Below are 21,132 nucleotides of genomic sequence, written 5' to 3'. Positions count from 1 at the left end.
CCGTGGATCCTCCTGTTTTTCAAAAAGGCCTCATGGGAAAAAAAAAAAAGGCTTCATGAAAGAGATGGGCTCTTTGGAATTGCTTGAATGAGGGAAAGTAGAAAACACTCCAAGCACAGGGTACACATTGTTTATTTTATTGCCTTCTTTGAGGTTACAACTGGTTAACTTTTTCGTTTTTTAATTATTTTATTTATTTTTGGCTGCGTTGGGTCTTGTTGCTGCATGCGGGCTTTCTCTAGTTGCAGCGAGCGGGGGCGACTCTCCGTTGCAGTGTGCGGGCTTCCCATTGCGGTGGCTTCTCTTGTTATGGAGCACGGGCTCTAGGCGCCCCGGCTTCAGTAGTTGTGGCACACGGGCTCAGTAGTTGTGGCTCACAGGCTCTAGAGCGCAGGCTCAGTAGTTGTGGCACACGAGCTTAGTTGTTCTGCAGCATGTGAACTCTTCCCGGACCAGGAATCGAACCTGTGTCCCTTGCATTGGCAGGCGGATTCTTAACCACTGTGCTGCCAGGGCAAGTCCCACAACTTGTTAACTTTTAATTCAAGAAAGTGTCTGAGGATTTATATTTTCAAAAGAAACAATGGAAAAATCATCAAAAATGAATAAAATGGTTGCTTATGGGGAGAGAAAAAACATGAAGAGACAAGAATGAAAGGGAGACCTCTGAAGTATCATGTTTTGTAATTTTACTTTAAAATTAAATGTAAGTATTTTATATAATTGAAACATGGATTAAGTCACACAAAAAAATAATAAAAGCAGTCCCTAAAAATTGAAAACAAAATAGAACACAGGAACCGATCCATATCAAGTTGGAGGTATAACCACACAGATATTACTTCTACTGACTTTTGATTTCTTCTGAAAAATTTAAATATATGCCAATCTAGACAAAATAGTATAGTGAACCTTTCACCCAGCTTCAAACTGATAACTGAGAACCTGTCACTTTATGGCTAGTCTTGTGTTTTCTATACCCCTGCCCTTTTTTTTTTCGGTACGCGGGCCTCTCACTGTTGTGGCCTCTCCCATTGCGGAGCGCAGGCTCAGCGGCCATGGCTCACGGGCCCAGCCGCTCTGCGGCATGTGAGATCTTCCCGGACCAGGGCACGAACCCATGTCCCCTGCATCGGCAGGCGGACTCTCAACCACTGCACCACCAGGGAAGCCCCCCCTGCCCTTATATCTTACTCATTTTATCTTATTTTGAAAAAAGCCCTAGACACTGTATTATTTAATCTGTAAATATGCATTTCTAAAATATGCATTTCTGAAAGATAAAAGCTTTTAACATAAGCACATTAACTTTACCACTCCTATTAAAAAGAAACCATAATATCTTAAACTTATCAAATAAGCACTGGTTAATGTTCAGAATTTTGCATGTTCTAGTGACTTTAGAAATACAGTAAGTCCCCTACATACAAACGAGTTCCATTCCAAGAGCATGTTCCTAAGTCCAGTTTGTTTGTAAGTCCAACAAAATTAGCCTAGGTACCCAACTGACACAATCAGCTATGTAGTACTCTACAGTATAGATTTATAATACTTTTCACACAAATAATACATTTAAAAAACCACAAAAAATAAAACATTTTTAATCTTATAGTACAGTACCTTGAAAAGTACAGTAGTACAGTACAAGAGCTGGCATACAGAGGCTGGCATCGAGTGAACAAGCAAGAAGAGTTACTGACTGGAGGAAGGGGAGAGGAGGTGGGAGATGGTAGAGCTGAAGGATCGTCAGCAGTAGGAGATGGAGGGCAAGCTGCAGTTTCACTCACACCTGACATTGATGTAACACACGTTCACATCTTTGAAAGTTCGCAACTTGAAGGTTTGTATGTAGGGGACTTAGTGTATATTAAACATAGTTTAAAAGAAAAAAGATACAAACTTTAAAATCAAAGGTGGAGACTTCTGCTTCTGATGATTACAGTCACTGCCCTCCTGCTGTAAACAACTCTAAAACTGTACAAAACATAGAAAACAAGCAGTATTAGATGTTGGACAACATGCAGAGCAGGACTGAGAAACAAATGAGGTGAGCCCTATGATTGCCCTGGCTTTCTGCTTGGTGGCATTTTCGAGATAATGGCACGAGGAGAAGGAGCCCAAGCACAGCACAAAGTTTGGCTGATTTGAAGAGAAAGAGATCAGAGTTCAGGGAGACCAGCATGGCTAAATATGTGTCTGGAGAGCGGGGAGCTACTCAAAAAAGGACTACAGAAATCTACACAAATTTGGCTGAATAGTAAACTATATATACACATATTGAGACCCCACAAAGCTGGGCAAAGAACATCTAATAGGGAAAGAACAATTACTGGGAAACTGTGAACTGAAGAATTGCCAGAGCTTAAATAAGGTTGGGAGAAGTTCTAACTATCCAAAATGGAGAAAGCTCATTGAACACCTTGGGACATTTAATAGAGACTTCAGAAAGGTCACACCTTGGTAGTGGAGCTAAACTAGACCAGCCCTAATAAAGGCTAAAAGGAAAAAATTTAGGATCAAATTGATTTACAACTAATTTAACTGCCTGCTAAATCAAAACTCAACATTCTTTAAAGAGAGACACAAAATCTAGATGCTCAGCAATGTGTAGCATACAGAATTTCCAGCATTCCATCAAATATTACAGTACATGCAAAGAAGCAGGAAATGATACCAGAAGAAAAACCAGGCAATAGAAACAGACCCAGAAAGGACAGTTTATAAAATTGACCAGCAAAATGTTTAAAAATAGCATTTACAAATATGCTCAAGAATTCAAGAAAACTTAAAGATAATATGGAGATAGAGAGCAAAAGGATGGGGAGGGACTTACCTGGTGGTGCAGTGGTTAAGACTCCACACTGCCAATGCAGGGGGCCTGGGTTTGATCCCTGGTTGGGGAACTAAGATCCCACATGCCGTGGGGCAACTAAGCTTGCGTGCTGCACCCGCTGAGCCCATTGCTCTAGAGCCCGTGCGCAATGAAGAGCCCGCACACTGCAACAAAGACCCAGTGCAGCCAAAGTTTAATTAATTATTTAAAAAAAGAAAATTTCTCTTAAAAAAAAAAGAGTAAAAGGATGGGGGACTTCCCTGGAGACCCAATGGTTAAGACTCCGTGCTTCCACTGCAGGGGGGTGATGGTTTGATCCCGGGTTGGGGAACTAAGATCCCACATGCTGCGTTACATACCCCCCCCCAAAAAAAGAGTAGAAAGATGGAAAAAGATATACTATCACAAACACTAATCACAGGAAAGTTGGAGTGGTTATTAATATCAGATGATGTAAACTTCAGGAAGAAGAGTAAATGGAAAGTTATTAAATAATACCCTTCTCTTTCAGTAAAGATAAAACAAGTAGACAAAAAAAAATGGAAAAGCTATAGAAGACTTGAGCAACACTATCAGTGAACTTGTCCTAAGTGACATAGAATGCTGTACCAGAAAACATGCTTTTCATTACTGGGATATTCAATAAGATATACCAAATAATCAGCCATAAAACAAATTTCTGTAAATTTAGAATGATCAAGATCATATTAGTGTATTCTATGGCCTCAACAGAACTAAAGTAGAAATCAAATAGCACATACCGGGAAATTTTGAAAATGAAATATCACCCTTCTGAATAACCTATGAGTCAAGGAATAAATTACAAAGAAAATTACAAAATAAGTTTCTCTGTGTGATAGTGGCAACACAGTATTCGAATCTTGTGGAATGCATTGAAGGCAGTGCTTAGAGCAAAATGTATAGCTGTGAATGCTTATCTTTTTCTTTTTTGTATGGCTGTGTTGGGTCTTCTTTGCTGCACACAGGCTTTCTCTAGTTGCGGCGAGCGGGGACTACTCTTCGTTGCAGTGTGTGGGCTTCTCATTGCGGTGGCTTCTCTTGTTGCGGAGCACGGCTCTAGGCGCACAGGCTTCAGTAGTTGTGGCACGTGGGCTCAGCAGTTGTGGCTCGCGGGCTCTAGAGCGCAGGCTCAGTAGTTGTGGCACACGGGCTTAGTTGCTCTGCGTCATGTGGGATCTCCCCGGACCAGGGCTCAAACCCATGTCCCCTGCATTGGCAGGTGGATTCTTAACCACTGCACCACCAGGGAAGTCCTGGAAATGCTTATCTTAAAAGAAAGGTTTAAAATCAAATCTTCCACCTTTGAAAACTAGAAAAAGAAAAGTAAATCTACAATAAGTAAAAGGAAGGAAATAAAAAAGATAATGGTGGAAATCAATGAAATAAAAAATGGGCATAGAGTAGAGAAAAATCCATGAAACCAGAAGCGGTTTCTTTGAAATAAAATCAATAAGCTTGATCGACCTCTGTCGAAATTAGTCAAGAAAGAAGACACAACTCACCAGTACCAAGATTGTAAAAAGAAATATCACTAAAGTTTCTACACAGATTCAAAGGGTAATAAGAGGATGTTATGATCAATTCTATGCCAATAAATTTGACAGCTTAGATGAAATAGATAATTTCCTTGAAAGACACAAATTACCAAAACTGTAAAGAAATAGAAAATCTGAATAGCCTTATATCTTTATAAACTGGATTGGTGATTAAAAACCTTACCACCAAAAAGTAAAAACAAAAACAAAAGCCTCTAGGCTTGGACAGTACTGAATTCTATCAAATATTTTAGAAAGGAATAATCTTTCAAAAAAAATAGAGGAGGAGGGAAAACTTTCTAACTCATTATATGAGATCATCATTACCATGATATCAAAAATAAAATAAAAATTATGGGAAAAGGAAACTACTGGCCAATATCCCACATGCACATGTAAAAATCTGTAACAAAATATCAAATTGAACCCAGCAACATATGAAAAGGGTAATAAATCATAATCAATTTGGATTTATCTCGGAAATGTAAGGTTGTTTTAACATGCAAAATCAGTCAGTGTTATTAAGTTCCAGCTTAATAACAGATCAAAGAAGAAAAATCACATGATCATCTCAATAGATGCAGAAAAGGCATTTTACAAAATTAAACACCCATTAAGGATAAAATCTCTAAACAGACTAGGAGAAGGTAACTTCCTCAACCTGATAAATTGTATATATGAAAAACCTAATTTTAACATTGTATTTAGTCATAAAATACTGAACACTTCCCCCTAAGGTCGAAACATGGATATTAGGTCTACTACATCTATTCAACATTGTACTGGAAGTCCACCTAGGACAGTAAGGGAAGAAAAAGCGGGGTCATACAGATTAGAAAATAATTTTTAAATGTCATGATAGGGTTCTAGCAAGTTCACAGGAAACATGGCCAATATGCAAAAATTAATTCTGTAGCCGTAAACCATCAACGAACAAATGGAAAATGAAATTTTCAATATAGCAACATTTGTGGTAACATCCAAGAACATAAAATACTTAAGGATAAACTTAATAAAAATATGTGCATGTTACATACACTGAAATCAGATTTCTAAAAATTAAAGGAAAGTAGGTCTTAAAAGTTTTCATGGACTTCCCTGGTGGCACAGTGGTTAAGAATCCGCCTGCCAATGCAGGGGACACGGGTTCAAGCCCTGCTCTGGGAAGAGCCCACATGCCGCAGAGCAGCTAAGCCCATGAGCCACAACTACTGAGCCCACATGCCACAATTACTGAAGCCCACGCGCCTAGAGCCTGTGCTCCGCAACAAGAAAGGCCACCGCAATGAGAAGCCCACGCACTGCAACAAAGAGTAGCCCCCACTCGCCACAACTAGAGAAAAGCCCTTGCACAGCAATGAAGACCCAATACAGCCATAAATAAATAAATAAATATTTTTTAAAAAGTAAAAATAAATTTAGAGATCTGTAGCAATTATCCATCCAGTCTGAAGAACAGAAAGGTTAAAGAAAAATGGACAGAGCCTCAGAGACCTGTGGAACAACATCAAGAGTAGAATGTGAATGAATCCCAGACAAGACAGAAAAAGGCAGGAAGAAAAAAAAAAGTGAGAAATTAATGGCAGAAAGCCTCCCAAATTTGATGAAAAACGTTAATCTACAGATCTAAGAAGTTCAGTGAACCCCAAGAAGGATAAAAATATCCATACCTAGACATGTTAGGGCCAAACTGTTGAAAACTGAACACAGAAATTTTTGAAAGCACCAAAAGGAAAATAACTCATGTGTACAAAAAGAATATTTGATTAATGGGTGACCTAATCAGAAATCATGGAAACCAGAGCCATGTGACATATTCAGTGTGCTGAAAGGAAAAAAACAAGAATTCTGTATCTAGCAAAACTGTCCTCTGTAAATGTAGGCAAAATAATGACATTCCCAGATAAACAAAAAGGGAGAGAATTTGTCGCTAGTAAATATGCCTGGCAAGAAATAGTAAAGGAAGCCCTTCAGGATGAAAGGAAATAAATACCAGACAGTAACTCAGATCCATAGGAATTGGTAAATGAAAAGCATCAGAAACGGTAAATAGGTGGGTAAATCTATGACTCTAATTTTTTCATATCTTGTCTTAACTTCTTTAGAAAATAGAAGATTGTATAAAGCAATCATTATAACATTGTATTGTTAGGTCTATAGTATATATATAGAAGTAATATATGAAATATGTTTGAACATATGAAAATAATAGCACAAAGGAGAGAGGAGGGACCCATTATGTACTGGAGCAAAATGCTTGTGCTTTATGAGAATTAAGTTATTGGTTTGTTTGTTTTAATTTATTTTATTTTTTTGGCTGTGTCGGGTCTTAGTTGTGGCACGCGGGATCTTTGTTAAGGTGTGCAGGATCTTTCGTGTGGTGCGCGGGCTTCTCTCTAGTTGTGGTGTGCGGGTTGTTTTTTTCTCTCTCTAGTTGTGGAGTGTGTGTTCCAGAGCACGTGGGCTCTGTAGTTTGCAGCACACAGGCTCTCTAGTTGAGGCCCATGGGCTCAGTAGTTGTGGCACGCAGGCTTAGTTACCCCATGGCATGTGGGATCTTAGTTCCCCAACCAGGGATCGAACCTGCATCCCCTGCATTAGAAGGCAGATTCTTTACCACTGGACCACCAGGGAAGTCCCTAAGTTATTGTTTTGAAATAGATTGTGGTAAATTAAGATACATATTGTATTCCATGAGCAGACTATAAGAAAATAATTAGAAAAAAAGATTAAAAGTCAACAGAGGAATTGAAACAGTACACTTAAAACAAGAAAACAGTAAAGGAGACACAGAAAAACAAATTCGAAAAAAGCATGAAGCAAATAGAAAAGGATTGCAAAATGGGAGAGAAAATCCAACCATATCCATAATTTTACTAAATGTAGACAGACTGAACTCTTCACCCAAAAGACAGATTATCAGTATGGATTAAAAAGCAACACCCGGGGCTTGCCTGGTGGCGCAGTGGTTAAGAATCCACCTGCCAATGCAGGGTATGTGGGTTCGAGCCCTGGTCTGGGAAGATCCCACATGCCATGGAGCAACTAAGCCCGTGCGCCACAACTTCTGAGCCTGCGCTCTAGAGCCCACAGCACAACTACTGAGCCCACGTGCCATAACTACTGAAGCCCGTGTGCCTAGAGCCGGTGGCCCACAACTAGAGAAGCCACCACAATGAGAAGCCCATGCACCGCAACGAAGAGTAGACCCTACTCGCCACAACTGGAGAAAGCCTGCACACAGCAACAGAGACCCAATGCAGCCAAAAAAAAAAAGCAAGATGCAACTATGTGCTGTCTACAAGAGACATGCTTTAGAGTCAAAGTCGCAAATAGGTTGAAAGTAAACAGATGGAAAAATGCATACTATGCAGATAGAACACTCCACCCAAGGATTACAGAATAAACATTCTTTATAAACATACTGGAACATTCTCCAGGATAGAGCATAGATTGGGCCACTAAACAAGTCTTAATCAATTTAAGAAGATTAAAATCATTCAAAATGTGTTCTCTGACCAGAACTAGAGAATTAAACTAGAGATTCACGACAGAACAAAATGTGGGAAAAGCTCAAGTATTTGGAAATTCAGCATCATGCTTCTAAATAATTTTGAACTGAATGAAAATGAAAAGCTACCAAAATTTATGTGATTCAGCCAAGGTAATGATACAGCTCTGCATTCCTATATCACAAAAGAGGAAAGAAAGAAAGCTCAAATCAGTAACAACCTTCAACTCTAAGAAAATAGAAAGAAGGGCAAAGCCCAAAGCAAAAAAGAAGGAAAAAAATAAAGATTAGATTGGATATCAGAGAAATAGGAAACAAAAACAGTAATAAAATCAATGAAACCAAGAGCTGGTTCATTGAAAAAAGTTTTTTAAATTGACAAACCTAGACTAAGAAAATAAGAGAGAAGACTCAGATTATCAAAAGCAGGAATGAAGGAGTTCTAAGTACTTTAGCCAAAAGACAGATGAAATGTTTATCAGGTAAATACCATAAATAACTTCATACTAACAAGTCAGACAACCTAGGTGAAATGGACAAATTCCTGGGAAGGCACAGATTGCCAAATTTGACTCAACAGAAAAATGGACAATCTGAATAGATCTAGAGCAAGTAAATTCAGTAATTCAAAACTGTCCCACAAAAAAAGCCCAGGCCCAGATGACTTCACTGGTGAGTCCATCAAATATTTAAAGGAAAAATAACACCAATACTCAAACTCACTCATAAAGTAAAAGAAGAAATACTTCATAACTTGTTCTCTCCGGCCAGTATTTTTCTGATACCAGAAATATCTGATGTCAAAGCCAAACAAAGATATCACAATAAAAGGAAATCTACTGTATTCCTCAGGAACAGAGATGCAGACGTACTTAACAAAATTTTAGCAAACTGAATCCAGCAACATATAAAAGGGTTGGATCTTAACCAAGTGGGATTTATCCCAGAAATACAAGTGTGGTATAACATCTGAAAATCAGTTAATGTAATAGTTCATAATAATTAGTAGAATAAAGCAGAGATCAACAAACTTTTTCTGTATGGGGCTGGATAAGGAAATATTTTAGGCTTTGGCCATATGGTCTCTGTCACAGCTACTCAACTCTGCCAATGTTTTACAAACATTGCCAATGTTTTACAAAGTGGCCACAGACAATACATAAACAAATGAGCATGGCTGTGCGCCAATAAAACTTTATTGCATGGTGCTGAGATTTTCATTTCATTTCATTTTCACATGTCACAAAATAATATCTTCTTTTGATTTTCTTTCAACCATTTAAAAATGCCAAAACCATCCTTGTCTTGTGGCCATATAAAAATAGGCAGCTGGTGAGATTTACTGCCCTCCGGAATAAAGGACAGAAACCACATGATCATCTCACTATGACAGCCTCTAAAATGACCCCCAAATAACCCCTACCTCCTCATATTTGCACCTTTGTGTAATCTTTTCCCCTTGAGCGTGGACTGGACCTAGTGACTCATTTCTAACAATAGAATACTGCAAAAGAGATTGGATATCTCTTTGGAGATTAGGTTACAAAAAGACTGTGACTTCTCTCTTGCTCTACTTTCTTCTCCAGCTCTGGGGAAGCAAGCTGCCCTGTTGTGAGTACCTCTGTGGAGAGGTCCATGTGGCAAGAAACTGAGGTCTCTGGCCAGCAGCCAGCAAGAACCTGAATTCTATCAAAAACCAAATGCGTAAGCTTGGAATTAGATTGTCTAAGGTCTGCAAGCATCCTCCTAAATGAGCTTGGAAGGGAATCTGTACCTAGTTACCTTTGAGATGATTGCAGCTGTGGCCAGTGGTACCTTGATGGTAGCCTTGTGAGAGACGCGGAGTCAGAGTCACCCTGCTAAGCTGCCTGTGCCTATGTTCCTGATCCGTGAAAACCATGAGATAATAAATAATTATTGTTTTAAGCTGCTCATTTCTGAGGTAATTTGCTATGCAACAGTAGATAACTAATACATCATTAGATACAGTAAAAGCACATGACAAAATGCAACATTTATTCGTGATCAAAATTTTAAACAGGGAATTCCCTGGAGGTCCAGTGGTTAGGACTCAGCACTTTCACTGACAGGGCCCGGGTTTGGTCCCTGGTTGGGGAAGTAAGATCCTGTAAGCCTCCAGGCGCAGCCAAAAAAAAAAAAAAATTCAACAAACTAGGAATAGAAGGGAGTTTCCTTAATCTGATCAAAAGCTTCCATGAAAAACCTACTGCTAACAGTGTACTTAATGGTAAGAGACTGAATGCCTTACCTTAAAGTCAGGAGCAAAGTGAGTTTCTATTCAGCATTCTACTGGGGATTCTAGCCAATGCAATACGTTTACAAAAAAAAAAAAAAGAGCATACCAATAGGAAGGAAGTAAAACTGTCTTTTTTGGCAGATAACATAAATCCAAAAGAAATGCCAGATTTCTACTCTGAAAACTATAAAACATTACTGAGAGAAATTAAAGAAGATGTGTATCAAGAATATATAGAGAATTCTTACAATCAATAACAAGGCAATCCAATTAAAAATAGGCCTGGGACTTCCCTGGTCGTCCAGTAGTCAAGACTCCATGCTTCCACTGCAGGGAGCATGGGTTCAATCCCTGGTTGGGGAATTAAGGTTCTGCATGCTGCGCTGCATGGCCAAAAAAATTAATTAATTAATTTTTTTTTAAAAAGGCCTGAGCACTTAGACATTTCACCAAGGAAAGAGATGAATGGTTAACAAACACAAGAAAGAGTGTTCATTACAAAATTGCAAAATAAAACCACAAGATGCAATTTGACAAAGGCATTTATGAGGCAGTTGAGGAAACTTGAACACAGACTGGGTGTCAGACATTAAGGAATTAAAATCCTTATTTAGAAATATGTCCTGAAATATTTACAGGTAAAATAATATGTCTGGGATTCTCTGTAAAATACTGGAACAAAGAAAGGAGAAAAATAGATGAAATAACAATAGTAGAATATTGATAAATGTCAAAGGTTAATGATGGTACATGTGCATTCTCTGTTATTCATTCTTGAGTATATTTGAGATTTTCTGTAATTAAAAAAATTTTAAATGAGGAACTTGACCACTGTGGGAAAAGAGCCTTTAAGGAATTCATAAAGGAAAGCAGGCAGTAATTTACATAACTTAGTTTGTTTCAGCCCAACACTGGTCCATCCTCTGTATACCTTGCAAAAATACGATTTTTTCATTACTGCCATGCAAAAGGTTATCTGAGCAGAAAGAGATTTAAGTGAAAGAGCAGAGACAGAGGTTTTGGGCTTCATGTTTCACCACTTGCTGACAGGTACTAGCAAGCTTTCTGGTGTTCCTGAATTTACAAAATGCATGTAGATCTCTTATCAGCACAAATGTAGTTTGCTGTCAGTAGCTACTAACATTTCCAAATGTGAATCAGGCACCATCTTCCCCTCATGCACATTCTCATAAACAGCACAGCTTTTTTTCTCCTTTGTGAACCTGCCTCTTCCTCAGCATGAAAGGTCCCTGGATTTATAACTGCTTTTATTTGGGGTATGGAAATTTTACAGTTCTTGTAACACGTGAGAGTCATGTATGATATTCCAAGGATGTGTTCTTATTTGTTTATTGAGAATTGTGTATGATATTGGTATATCATACTAATATCCTTAGTAGGATGTGTTCTTATTTGTTTATTCATTATTTTCTCCTTTTTCCATTTTTCAGTACATGTACTAGCCTTAGCAAGTTCTGTTCCAAACTCAGGCACCTTGACTTGGCTTCCTGTACATCAATAACAAACATGTCTCTAAAAGCTCTGAGGTAAATTTCTTACAACAAGAATGTCCAGTAATCAGAACAGATACTTATTTTTTTATTAACTAAAATGAAGTTGGAATTGAAAGAAACTATGTTTTATAGATACGTACTGTAGTTCAAAATAGATCTTTTGTTTTATTACTTGCCCAAATTACAGGACACATTCAGGTGAAATGATGGAGGTAACTAGGATTTCTGAACAGAATAGTACAGTTTGTACATGAATGAAGTGCTTAGCAGGATTCTGTATATATAGTAAGTGCTCAGTAAGTTTTCATTGTTTTAATGTTACTGTATTTTTTAAAAGTACATTACAAAAAGATATATCTTAAAAGGAGGGTGAAATGCCCAATGTCTTTGTACTTTTACTTTTTTATCAGCCTTTTATAAAAGATCATGGTGCCATGTATTAGTTACATTTATGAATAGTAAGAATTAAGCCATTAAAAGACGAAATGTAAGTTTAGTTAAGTAGAGTGTAAGTAATCTGAAAATGTGTCTCCTATACCTTCCTTATGAGCACTGAACACATGTATCTAAGGCTGGTGTAGGATAACAAATAAGATAGCATAGCAGCGTTTATAGTTCATAAGTAATTCACATAAATGGTCTCATTTATTTTGAAATCTTGTGAGGTAGATAGGACCGACACTCTACAGATAAGAAAATCTAAAACATTTTTGAATGCCGGGTACTGTGATTCAACCATGGGAGGTAACTGAATAAGATACTATTGCTGCCCTTAAGTTGCTCAGAGTATCGTAGAAGAAAAAAAAACTAAATGTGTTGTCGTATTACAGCGGGATAAGTGCTATGGTAGAATTGAGTGCATTAGTTTGGGGAGAACATAGAAGGGCTACTGCTAATCTTGGTTTAAGAGAGGTTCTGTCAGGCTTCCCTAAGTGACTTGCCTGAAGTCACACTATTAATGTTGAAGAATGAACTTGAACCAAGATCCCCTGGCTTTATTTTATAAAACAATTAAAGCAGTATTTTCCAAAGAATGCCATAGAGCTTGGGATTCTTCCATAGTTTAAATGTGAAATCAAAGATCAAAGATGAAGCTAGTGTTTGATAGAAGGCAGAGATCTAATAATACAATATATCCTAAATTCAGCCTGTGGAAACTATACCCTAGATACTTCCCAAGAGAGAGAATTTACAGATCCTTTGTAATTTTTTAAAGTTTAAATGGCCTCATTATTACTTTGATAAGTACTTGAATTATTTGATAGAGAATTTGAGTTTGAATCTGACTCTTCATTAATTACTCTGTTAACTTGAACAAGTCGCTTAATTTCCATTTCCTATATAGAGACCGTTAAAATCTGTGATAAGTGTAAAAAGAATATACTTTGAAAAGTATAAACCTCCGTAAAAATCTAATGTATCTGAAAAACAGCATTGTGCTTGAGCTTGTTAGTTAAGGTGGATTTGAGCTAGCCCTCCTAGTGACGTAGTCCCACATGAACACCACAAGCATTGATAAATGCACCTTTTGTTACAGAATTGCCTGTATTCTAAATCTACATTAAGTAAATATGTCCCCAACTAGATGGCCAATAAAATGAGACTTTGGTGCCTTTGGAATTGGATTTAGTCATATGTTTGTTTCATTTTGTTTTATCCTAAGTGAGGGATGTCCACTGTTGGAGCAATTAAACATTTCCTGGTGTGACCAAGTAACCAAGGATGGTATCCAAGCACTAGTGAGAGGCTGTGGAGGTCTTAAAGCCTTATTCTTAAAAGGCTGCACACAGGTAATACTCCCTGTCTTACTTGTGAATGATAGAGGCACCATGAACTTGGTGGGCAGCCCAAGATGTTGGCTTGAGAGATACGTAGTAGTTGTGTATTACTGACCAAAGACCCATGCTTACCAAAAATTAAAGGGTTTTCCCTAGAGTGAAAAAATAGAAGAATTAACACCTGCCTGACCAAAGATAAATTTTTGAGGGGAGGCAAGACGGGAAGACAAAAGTGTAATACGGAGCAGGTGCCGCAGGCAAGAAGGGTTTCATGTAGTTTAATCTGAAAAGACAACTTGTCACGTTGTCACTGCCTGAGACCTTGAACTGGATAGGCAAGGAAGGCAGTCTTGGCAGTTTCCACTAGTTGTTTAACTACCAAGAGCTTTTCTTAAATGTGCCAAGTATACAGCAACCTACATTTTACAGTGTTGATGCTTATTTCCTGCCAGTCACATCACAAATCCAACATATTTTGTCATTAAAATTTTTAATATCTCAGTATTTTACAGTGGGGAAAAAAAAGGAGTTGATATGGTAACAACACCTGGAAGGAAATGATCAAGAGTGGGTTTAGAAGTGACTGAGAGAGTAGGGCTAGGGTCTTATTACCTTATTTTATTAATGGTTGCTAAAACCATGCCTTGTATTCTATTAAAAAATGCCCTCATTCTTTCACCATGAAGGGAGGATTCCCACAGTTTGAAACAGAGCTTTGAAAGTATGACCGCCTTAAAACAACAACTTGAGCCCCTGGTTATTTATGGAATCCTGAAAAATATTGATTGGGATGCATCATTATAGTCAATGACTTGCCATCTGTTCTCCGCACTGTATGCATAGCACTGATCTTCCAGCAGCAGATAAACTACAGATTTCTTTCTCAGCTCCTGTTCCCAAAAGTTTGCTGTTAAGAAACTTTACAGGGAGCGTAGCAATGTGAAGGTTATTTTAGTTTCAAAATCCCTCAGCAAAATGCTGCAAGGCATCTTTAATTTATCAGAAGAAAAATCCATAAACATTAGGCAATGTTTATTTTATCTTTCCCTTGATTTGGTGATAATATGAATTTGACGTGGTCAGAACTGATAACAAATACTGATAACTGTACTAACCATTTGAATTACACATTTATATGATCATTGTTCATTGTTTCTGGTTCAATTTTTCCTTTGAAAGTTGGTTGGCTATATTTAGAATGTGTTGATGAATGTGTACACTCTTAAATCTTTAAGATTTAAGGTTTTAATATTTTAAACAATGTCAGTAATAATTTCTTCTCTCTTTTTAATCTTTCTAGCTAGAAGATGAAGCTCTCAAGTACATAGGTGCACACTGTCCTGAACTGGTGACTCTGAACTTGCAGACTTGCTTAGTAAGCAGTCCTTCCCATAACTCTTCTGTATTAGTAATTCATTTCAATAATATTATTGTAAGAGTTTCAGTCATAAAGACCAGTAGTTTGTCTACTTCAACCCTGGGGACGCAGTAATCATAGATGACTTCTTAAATGCTCAACAGTACTTGCCCCTAGGGGCTTTGACATAGATGAGATAGAGGGTAGCTTATACAGAATTCCAAATAAGCTAAACTGTAGCTCCACCCCTTTCTCTTCTACTTAAGAAAACTCTACTTTTTAGAAGTAAATTTTTCACAGACTTCGGCATTTAAAATATTTTTGGTAAATTAATTGCAGTCACACTGACTAACATCTATCAGGGAGTAATGACTATTGGGAATCATTGATATAAGCAGATGACAAGCAAAATGTACTCTTTAAATTATTTTCAAGTAGTATTTGTAGTTCACATTTGGCTTGTTTAGACTATCAGCTTTTTTTGTGTCTATCCCAAACCCCCTGAATTTTGCTCAGAGAATTTGCTGAAACTATTCAGGATCCTAGAACATTGACAATACACCTTTAGCTTTTCCCTCTTGCCTTGAAAATTGCATATGTGTGTTGCCTTGGAGTGAGAGCCTCTCATAGCAATGAAAAACGTTGGTGAGGGTTTTCTTTGTTTTTGCTAAGCCTTCTGTGTATAATACTCTCCCCTTCTTGTTTGGTCACCTGAAACTTTAGAGCATAGTGGTTGTTTAGTTTAAAGGTGACACATATAGGGCCACGTTTTGTGCAATTTAAACACCCTGGGGCTTCCCTGGTGGCGCAGTGGTTGAGAGTCTGCCTGCCGATGCAGGGGACACGGGTTCGCGCCCCGGTCCGGGAAGATCCCACATGCCGCGGAGCGGCTGGGTCCGTGAGCCATGGCCGCTGAGCCTGCGCGTCCGGAGCTTGAAGAGGCCACAACAGTGAGAGGCCCGCGTACTGCAAAAAATAAATAAATAAATAAAATAATAATAAATAAACACCCTGCCCTCCCAGCCCTTAAGGGATGGTGCTGATAGCGATCTGTTTCAGAGGCTCCTAGAGACTGAGTTAAAGGAATGATATTTTGATTTCCATAGTTGCTAACTACCAGAATTTGCCTACTTTCATTTATGAAACAAATATTTGGCCTGAAAGAAAGATCTTACACAGCTATTGTAAACACGAAACTGTCATCTTACAGTGACAGGAAAAAACTGTTCTTGCACATCTTCAGATTTTATTTATATACATACATAAATATACACATGTGCACTCTGTGTATGTGGGTATATGTTATGTACATACACACACACATACATATAAATACATACATACCATACCTACCGTTTGCCATTTTAGTTTCATTTCCTTTATCCTTCCAGCAGACAGAAACCAATTGATAAGCATAAAGAACCAGCTCTGTCATATGTTTATTTTACTGTTTACCTTCACCCAGATCATAGGGCATGAGTCATTCCTTCTGTCATTCTGTACAATGTGATGAAATGATTCTCAGCATTCATGACACTTCTTGAAGTTTCTGCCCAAAACTATTGAAGTGACCAAAGTACACACTTAATGCCGTCTCTTTTTCTTGACTAATTTGAAAACATAAAAGTTTAGTAGATTTTGCTCTTTTAACAATTTAAACTATTGGTAATATGACTTTCTTCCTCAGTAATCCCTTATAGACTTCAAAACATTAAGAAAGAAAAGGCAGCACAGCCCTCCCAGTATTTTGTTAATAATGTGTGACACAAACTCCATTGGCCTGCTAAATATGCACGTTTATGGATTGCTGCTTCTCTCTTTATTTATATTTCTTTCAGTTATCCTTGTTTAGTAATAACTGTACGTCACATTTGTGTGGCACTTTAAGGTACTTCTACATGTTTACATGCCTCATCAATTTATTCTCATGACAGATCTTGTATCTGCCTTAGCATCCATTTTTCATCTGTATGTTGTTTCAGTTCTATAATACTGAGAACATACTGATTTAAGCAGTGAATATTTAAAGTTTGATTTTTTCTTCAGTTGTCCTTGCAACCTAAGAATACTGTTTGATTAAACAGAAATGACAGGAGAGCCTTATTCTGAGGCTTACACAAAATAAGCAAATCTATCAGGAATAATTAAAGTGCTGATCATATCCAACATGTTAAGATGTTTATATATGACATCTTTTTTTTAATGTAACATCTCTTGTGTTCTTTTTTCATTTTAAAATAATTTAAAATAATAATTTAAAACATACAAAATTATATTTGAGTTGGATACAACTATTTATCTCCATTAAATTAAGATAGTCTTTTTTTTATACATCTTTATTGGAATATAATTGCTTTACAATGTTGTGTTAGTTTCTGCTGTACAACAAAGTGAATCAGCTGTCCGTATATATATATCCCCATATACCCTCGCTCTTGAGCCTCCCTCCCACCCTCCCTATCCCACCCCTCTAGGGGGTCATAAAGCACCGAGCTGATCTCCCTGTGCTATGCGGCTGCTTCCCACTAGCTATCTACTTTACGTTTGGTAGTGTATATATGTCAGTGCTACTCTCTCACTATGTCCCAGCCTCCCCTTCCCCCACTGTGTCCTCAAGTCCATTCTCAACATCTGCATCTTTATTCCTGCCCTACCACTAGGCTCATCAGTACCAATTTTCTAGATTCCATATATATGTGTTAGCATACAGTATTTATTTTTCTCTTTCTGACTTACTTCACTCTGTATGACAGACTCTAGGTCCATCCACCTCACTACAAATAACTCAATTTTGTTCCTTTTTATCGCTGAGTAATATTCCATTGTATATATGTGCCACATCTTCTTTATCCATTCGTCTGTCGATGGACATTTAGGTTGTTTCCATGTAGGATAGTCTTTATATTATAAAACTAAAATTTAGAAATAAATGGATTTATGGTTGATATGAGATTACAGCTATGATCCACAGGTTGTTTCATTTTTTTAAAGTAACAATATCAGTATCAATTTTGAACTTGTAAATGCGTTTATACTATTAAAATACTGCTGTTTTTATCTGTTTTCTAGGTTTTAAAATCATTTAATTGAACCTACACCATGATGCACCCCCTCTGTTCCCAGTTTTGTCAGTCCCATTAGGTTAAAAGAACCCTGTTATAGCTTCTTCCCTTTGCACCAGAAATGAGCACAGATTCTCTTGAAAGTAAATCAAAAGGAACTGGAAGGAAGAAACAAAGTGTATTCATTTTCTTTTAGGTCTGCTGCATGGTTAATATCAAATCTGCTTTTATTTCTTTTTGGCACTTATTTCACAGAGGTAACTTTCTTCTGTCTTTATCTTCTGCCAAGTTACTAATAACTGTGGGGTTTTCCCTCTTGTTTTTTTTTTTAGCAAATCACAGATGAAGGTCTCATTACTATATGCAGAGGGTGTCATAAGTTACAGTCCCTCTGTGCTTCTGGCTGCTCCAACATCACAGACGCCATCCTGAACGCTTTAGGCCAGAACTGCCCACGGCTTAGGTAAACATTTCTTGTTTATCTCAAAAAATCAGGGGAAAGGAGCAGTGGCCTCCTTCACTCATATTTATTCCTTGGAACCTTGAATTTTTTAAGGTAGGCACTACAAGGCCACTACTACCCTTTCAGATGCGCACCTGCTTGCTTTGTACCTCATTTGATTACATGTAATTGGCCTGAACCAAGGGGGTAGTAGTCCTCATTTTCTGCTTCTTGGCTATCCCTACTAGAAAAATATCAACATTTTATCACATTACTTGAGAAAAGAAATAAAGACATTTTCTCTTATTAATGCTTTCATATAATTCCTTTCTGAAGAAAGTTTTTAGAAGCCCACCCTGTGATCATTTATATTGTGGTAATGATGCCAGGTACATAGCAGGGAGTATTTAAAGAGAAAAAACAGCTCCTCCTTTGTGCAGATGGTCTTTTAAAGCAAGCTTTATTTCTCTATGGCTCCTCATCTCTACCTAAATACAGGATTGGCTGAATATTTACTAAGAATGCTGTGTTAGCATGCACATGGTATCAAGCCCATATTGATTTTGTAAGAGCACACAGCACACTATTTTGTAATAAATAGGGATAATCCCCATATAACTTTTTTGTTCTTTAAAACAAAACTTATATTGTACTTATTATCTATTGAACATCAGCCACTGTTTTAAATTATTTACAAATATTAATTCATTTAATCATCATAACACCATATAAGCACTGTTATTATCTCTGGATTATAGGTGAGAAAACCGAAGCACAGGTCGAGTAACCTGTTGAAGGTCTCACAGTTAGTAAGTGCAGGAGCAAGTGTTCAATCTCAGGCAGTGCAGCTCCAGAACCTATGAAACCAGTTGTCTTACACATAAGAATCATTGTAAACCAATAAAAACTTTCTTAAAACATTTTTGTAATCACCTGGCCATGGGCCTTCGTAATCTCGGAAGCCTAGAGTAGAATACTCTCCAGGAGCTGAGGAGGTAGCCAGTCTTCTCTCTAAAAAATATTACATAGTACCTTTTTCTGTTTTAAAGACAGGGATGTTCAGCTCCATTCTCCTTCATGGTTTATTTTATTGTTAGAAAAGAAAGGCTCTCAAATGTGATACTTAAAAGTTGGGTTCAGTCAGGTCATACTTCCCCATTAGATACAGTATTTTAATTGATTGTCAGTTGATAATGATTCCTTATACTTTAACTTTATTTTTTTTTTCAACTTCTGTAGTAATTTGTAAGCAAACATACAATGTTCTTTGGTACTGTCGTGCAGACACCACCAGACTTTTCACAAAGAAGAGCTACTATTTTTGATTCCCCAGCCCTGTGGTTGGTATTTAGGGTGGTGTTCAGCAGTTCCTGATAGGGGCTCAGCTGCCCTCTCCACTGGGCCTCCCAGGGAGCCTGTGGGAGGAGGCAGGAAGCTGAAGGGTATTTTTTCATAAGTATGGAATTTCGTATTTGGGACAGGCCTATGATTAACCAGTCCCTTCATAGTATTTTGAAAAGCTATTTAAATCTTAGTGAGCCTACATGTAAAATAGGGAAGGAGAATAATTTACTTTAGCAACAGATTAACTGAGACAGAGTATTTATCTCCATCTCCTTTGTTTTCTAGGAGCAGGCTGCCCCCTGGGGGTAAGCAGTATGCCATCAAGAAGGCTTTTAAATGCGTTTCTCATGCATTTTGGCATTAACTACAAGCTTCTATTATATTCTTCTGATTGCATCACCCTAAAATGTGGTATTTACAGGACCACTTTATGGAGACTCCATGAAAATGAATAGCAAGATCTGTATACAGACTTGCTTAGCTGTGAATGTAACTCCGTGTCATATAGTCCTTAGGGAATAAGAGGTTGTTTTCTTAAATTCTTGCTGTTTTAATAAACCCAGTTTTCAGGGACCAATGGGTTGACTTTCACTTTGTTTTTTTTAACAGAATATTAGAAGTGGCAAGGTGTTCTCAACTAACAGATGTAGGCTTTACCACTCTGGCCAGGGTAAGTGTTTTCTTCAGGTTCTGTAGGTTTTGTTCAGGGTTTTTTTTTTTTTATTTCAGAAGAATGAGCAATGAGGGAAATGTGGAATGGCAGCAGAATTGAGGGTGTAGGATGTGGGGAGACGTCTCTGTGGCTGGTGTTCCTGAGCGTCCTTGGGCTGCAGCTACAGGCAGCTGCTCTGGAAAGGCAGACGTGCATTGGAGACCATGACATTCTTTCGTGAGACTTGATTTTCCGCCTCTTCATAAGATTATAAGTTAAACTAAGTGGGAATTTCCTAGTGCTTTTGAAAGAAGCTTATTTGGTTATTGGGTATGCAACTGGTGGATGAGAGTAATGTTGAAAGAAATATATAAGCCTGATTTAAATGGAGAGGTTTTAAGAGATTTTCTGTATTCTCCACAAGATTTTAATACATGGAGGGGTTTGTAAATCACTGTATAATAATAGTATTTAAAATTATACCATCTTTGACCAGTGTAATGGAACATGGGAAGGGCATTTGCTTTCAGGCAGATCAGTGGAATTCTAATGGGGTGGGGGGGCAGCCCATGGCATAACTAGATGAGGACATACAAATTCCCTTGATACAAATACAAAGAAATCATTTTCATTAAATTATTTTTGGTTGAAAGGATCTCTGTATTAGTTCAGTATCAATGTTCAGGAAATTTATTCCCTTGGACTTTTAAGATGTTAGATACTTTAAGTGTGGAATAATCGAGAAATTTCACGGTGATAAAGGCCTTTTAAAAGTGTGTAATTAGGGACTTCCCTGGTGGCGCAGTGGTTGAGAGTCTGCCCGCCA

The 21,132-nt window shown here is 37.7% G+C and overlaps 1 protein-coding gene across 4 annotated transcripts in view; it reads left to right on the top strand.

Annotated features, from left to right (window-relative positions):
• FBXL20 (F-box and leucine rich repeat protein 20) overlaps positions 1–21,132 on the top strand; it is a gene marked incomplete at both ends in the record, with an annotated part of 94,675 nt that overhangs the window by 67,979 nt on the left and 5,564 nt on the right. For 2 of the 4 annotated variants that reach the window (XM_079725211.1, XM_079725210.1), the window contains 5 exons: positions 11,609–11,704; positions 13,335–13,461; positions 14,750–14,824; positions 18,201–18,331; positions 20,264–20,324. In XM_079725211.1, coding sequence (XP_079581337.1) covers positions 11,609–11,704; positions 13,335–13,461; positions 14,750–14,824; positions 18,201–18,331; positions 20,264–20,324 — 490 coding nt within the window. The remainder of the gene's footprint in view (positions 1–11,608; positions 11,705–13,334; positions 13,462–14,749; positions 14,825–18,200; positions 18,332–20,263; positions 20,325–21,132) is intronic. The other 2 variants (XM_079725212.1, XM_079725213.1) reach the window with 1 other exon arrangement.

This window comes from Hyperoodon ampullatus, assembly GCF_949752795.1.
Source record: "Hyperoodon ampullatus genome assembly, chromosome: 19".
NCBI lineage: Eukaryota > Metazoa > Chordata > Mammalia > Artiodactyla > Ziphiidae > Hyperoodon > Hyperoodon ampullatus.
Note: the sequence above shows the minus strand (reverse complement) of the source record. Positions and strands in the feature narration are given on the sequence as shown.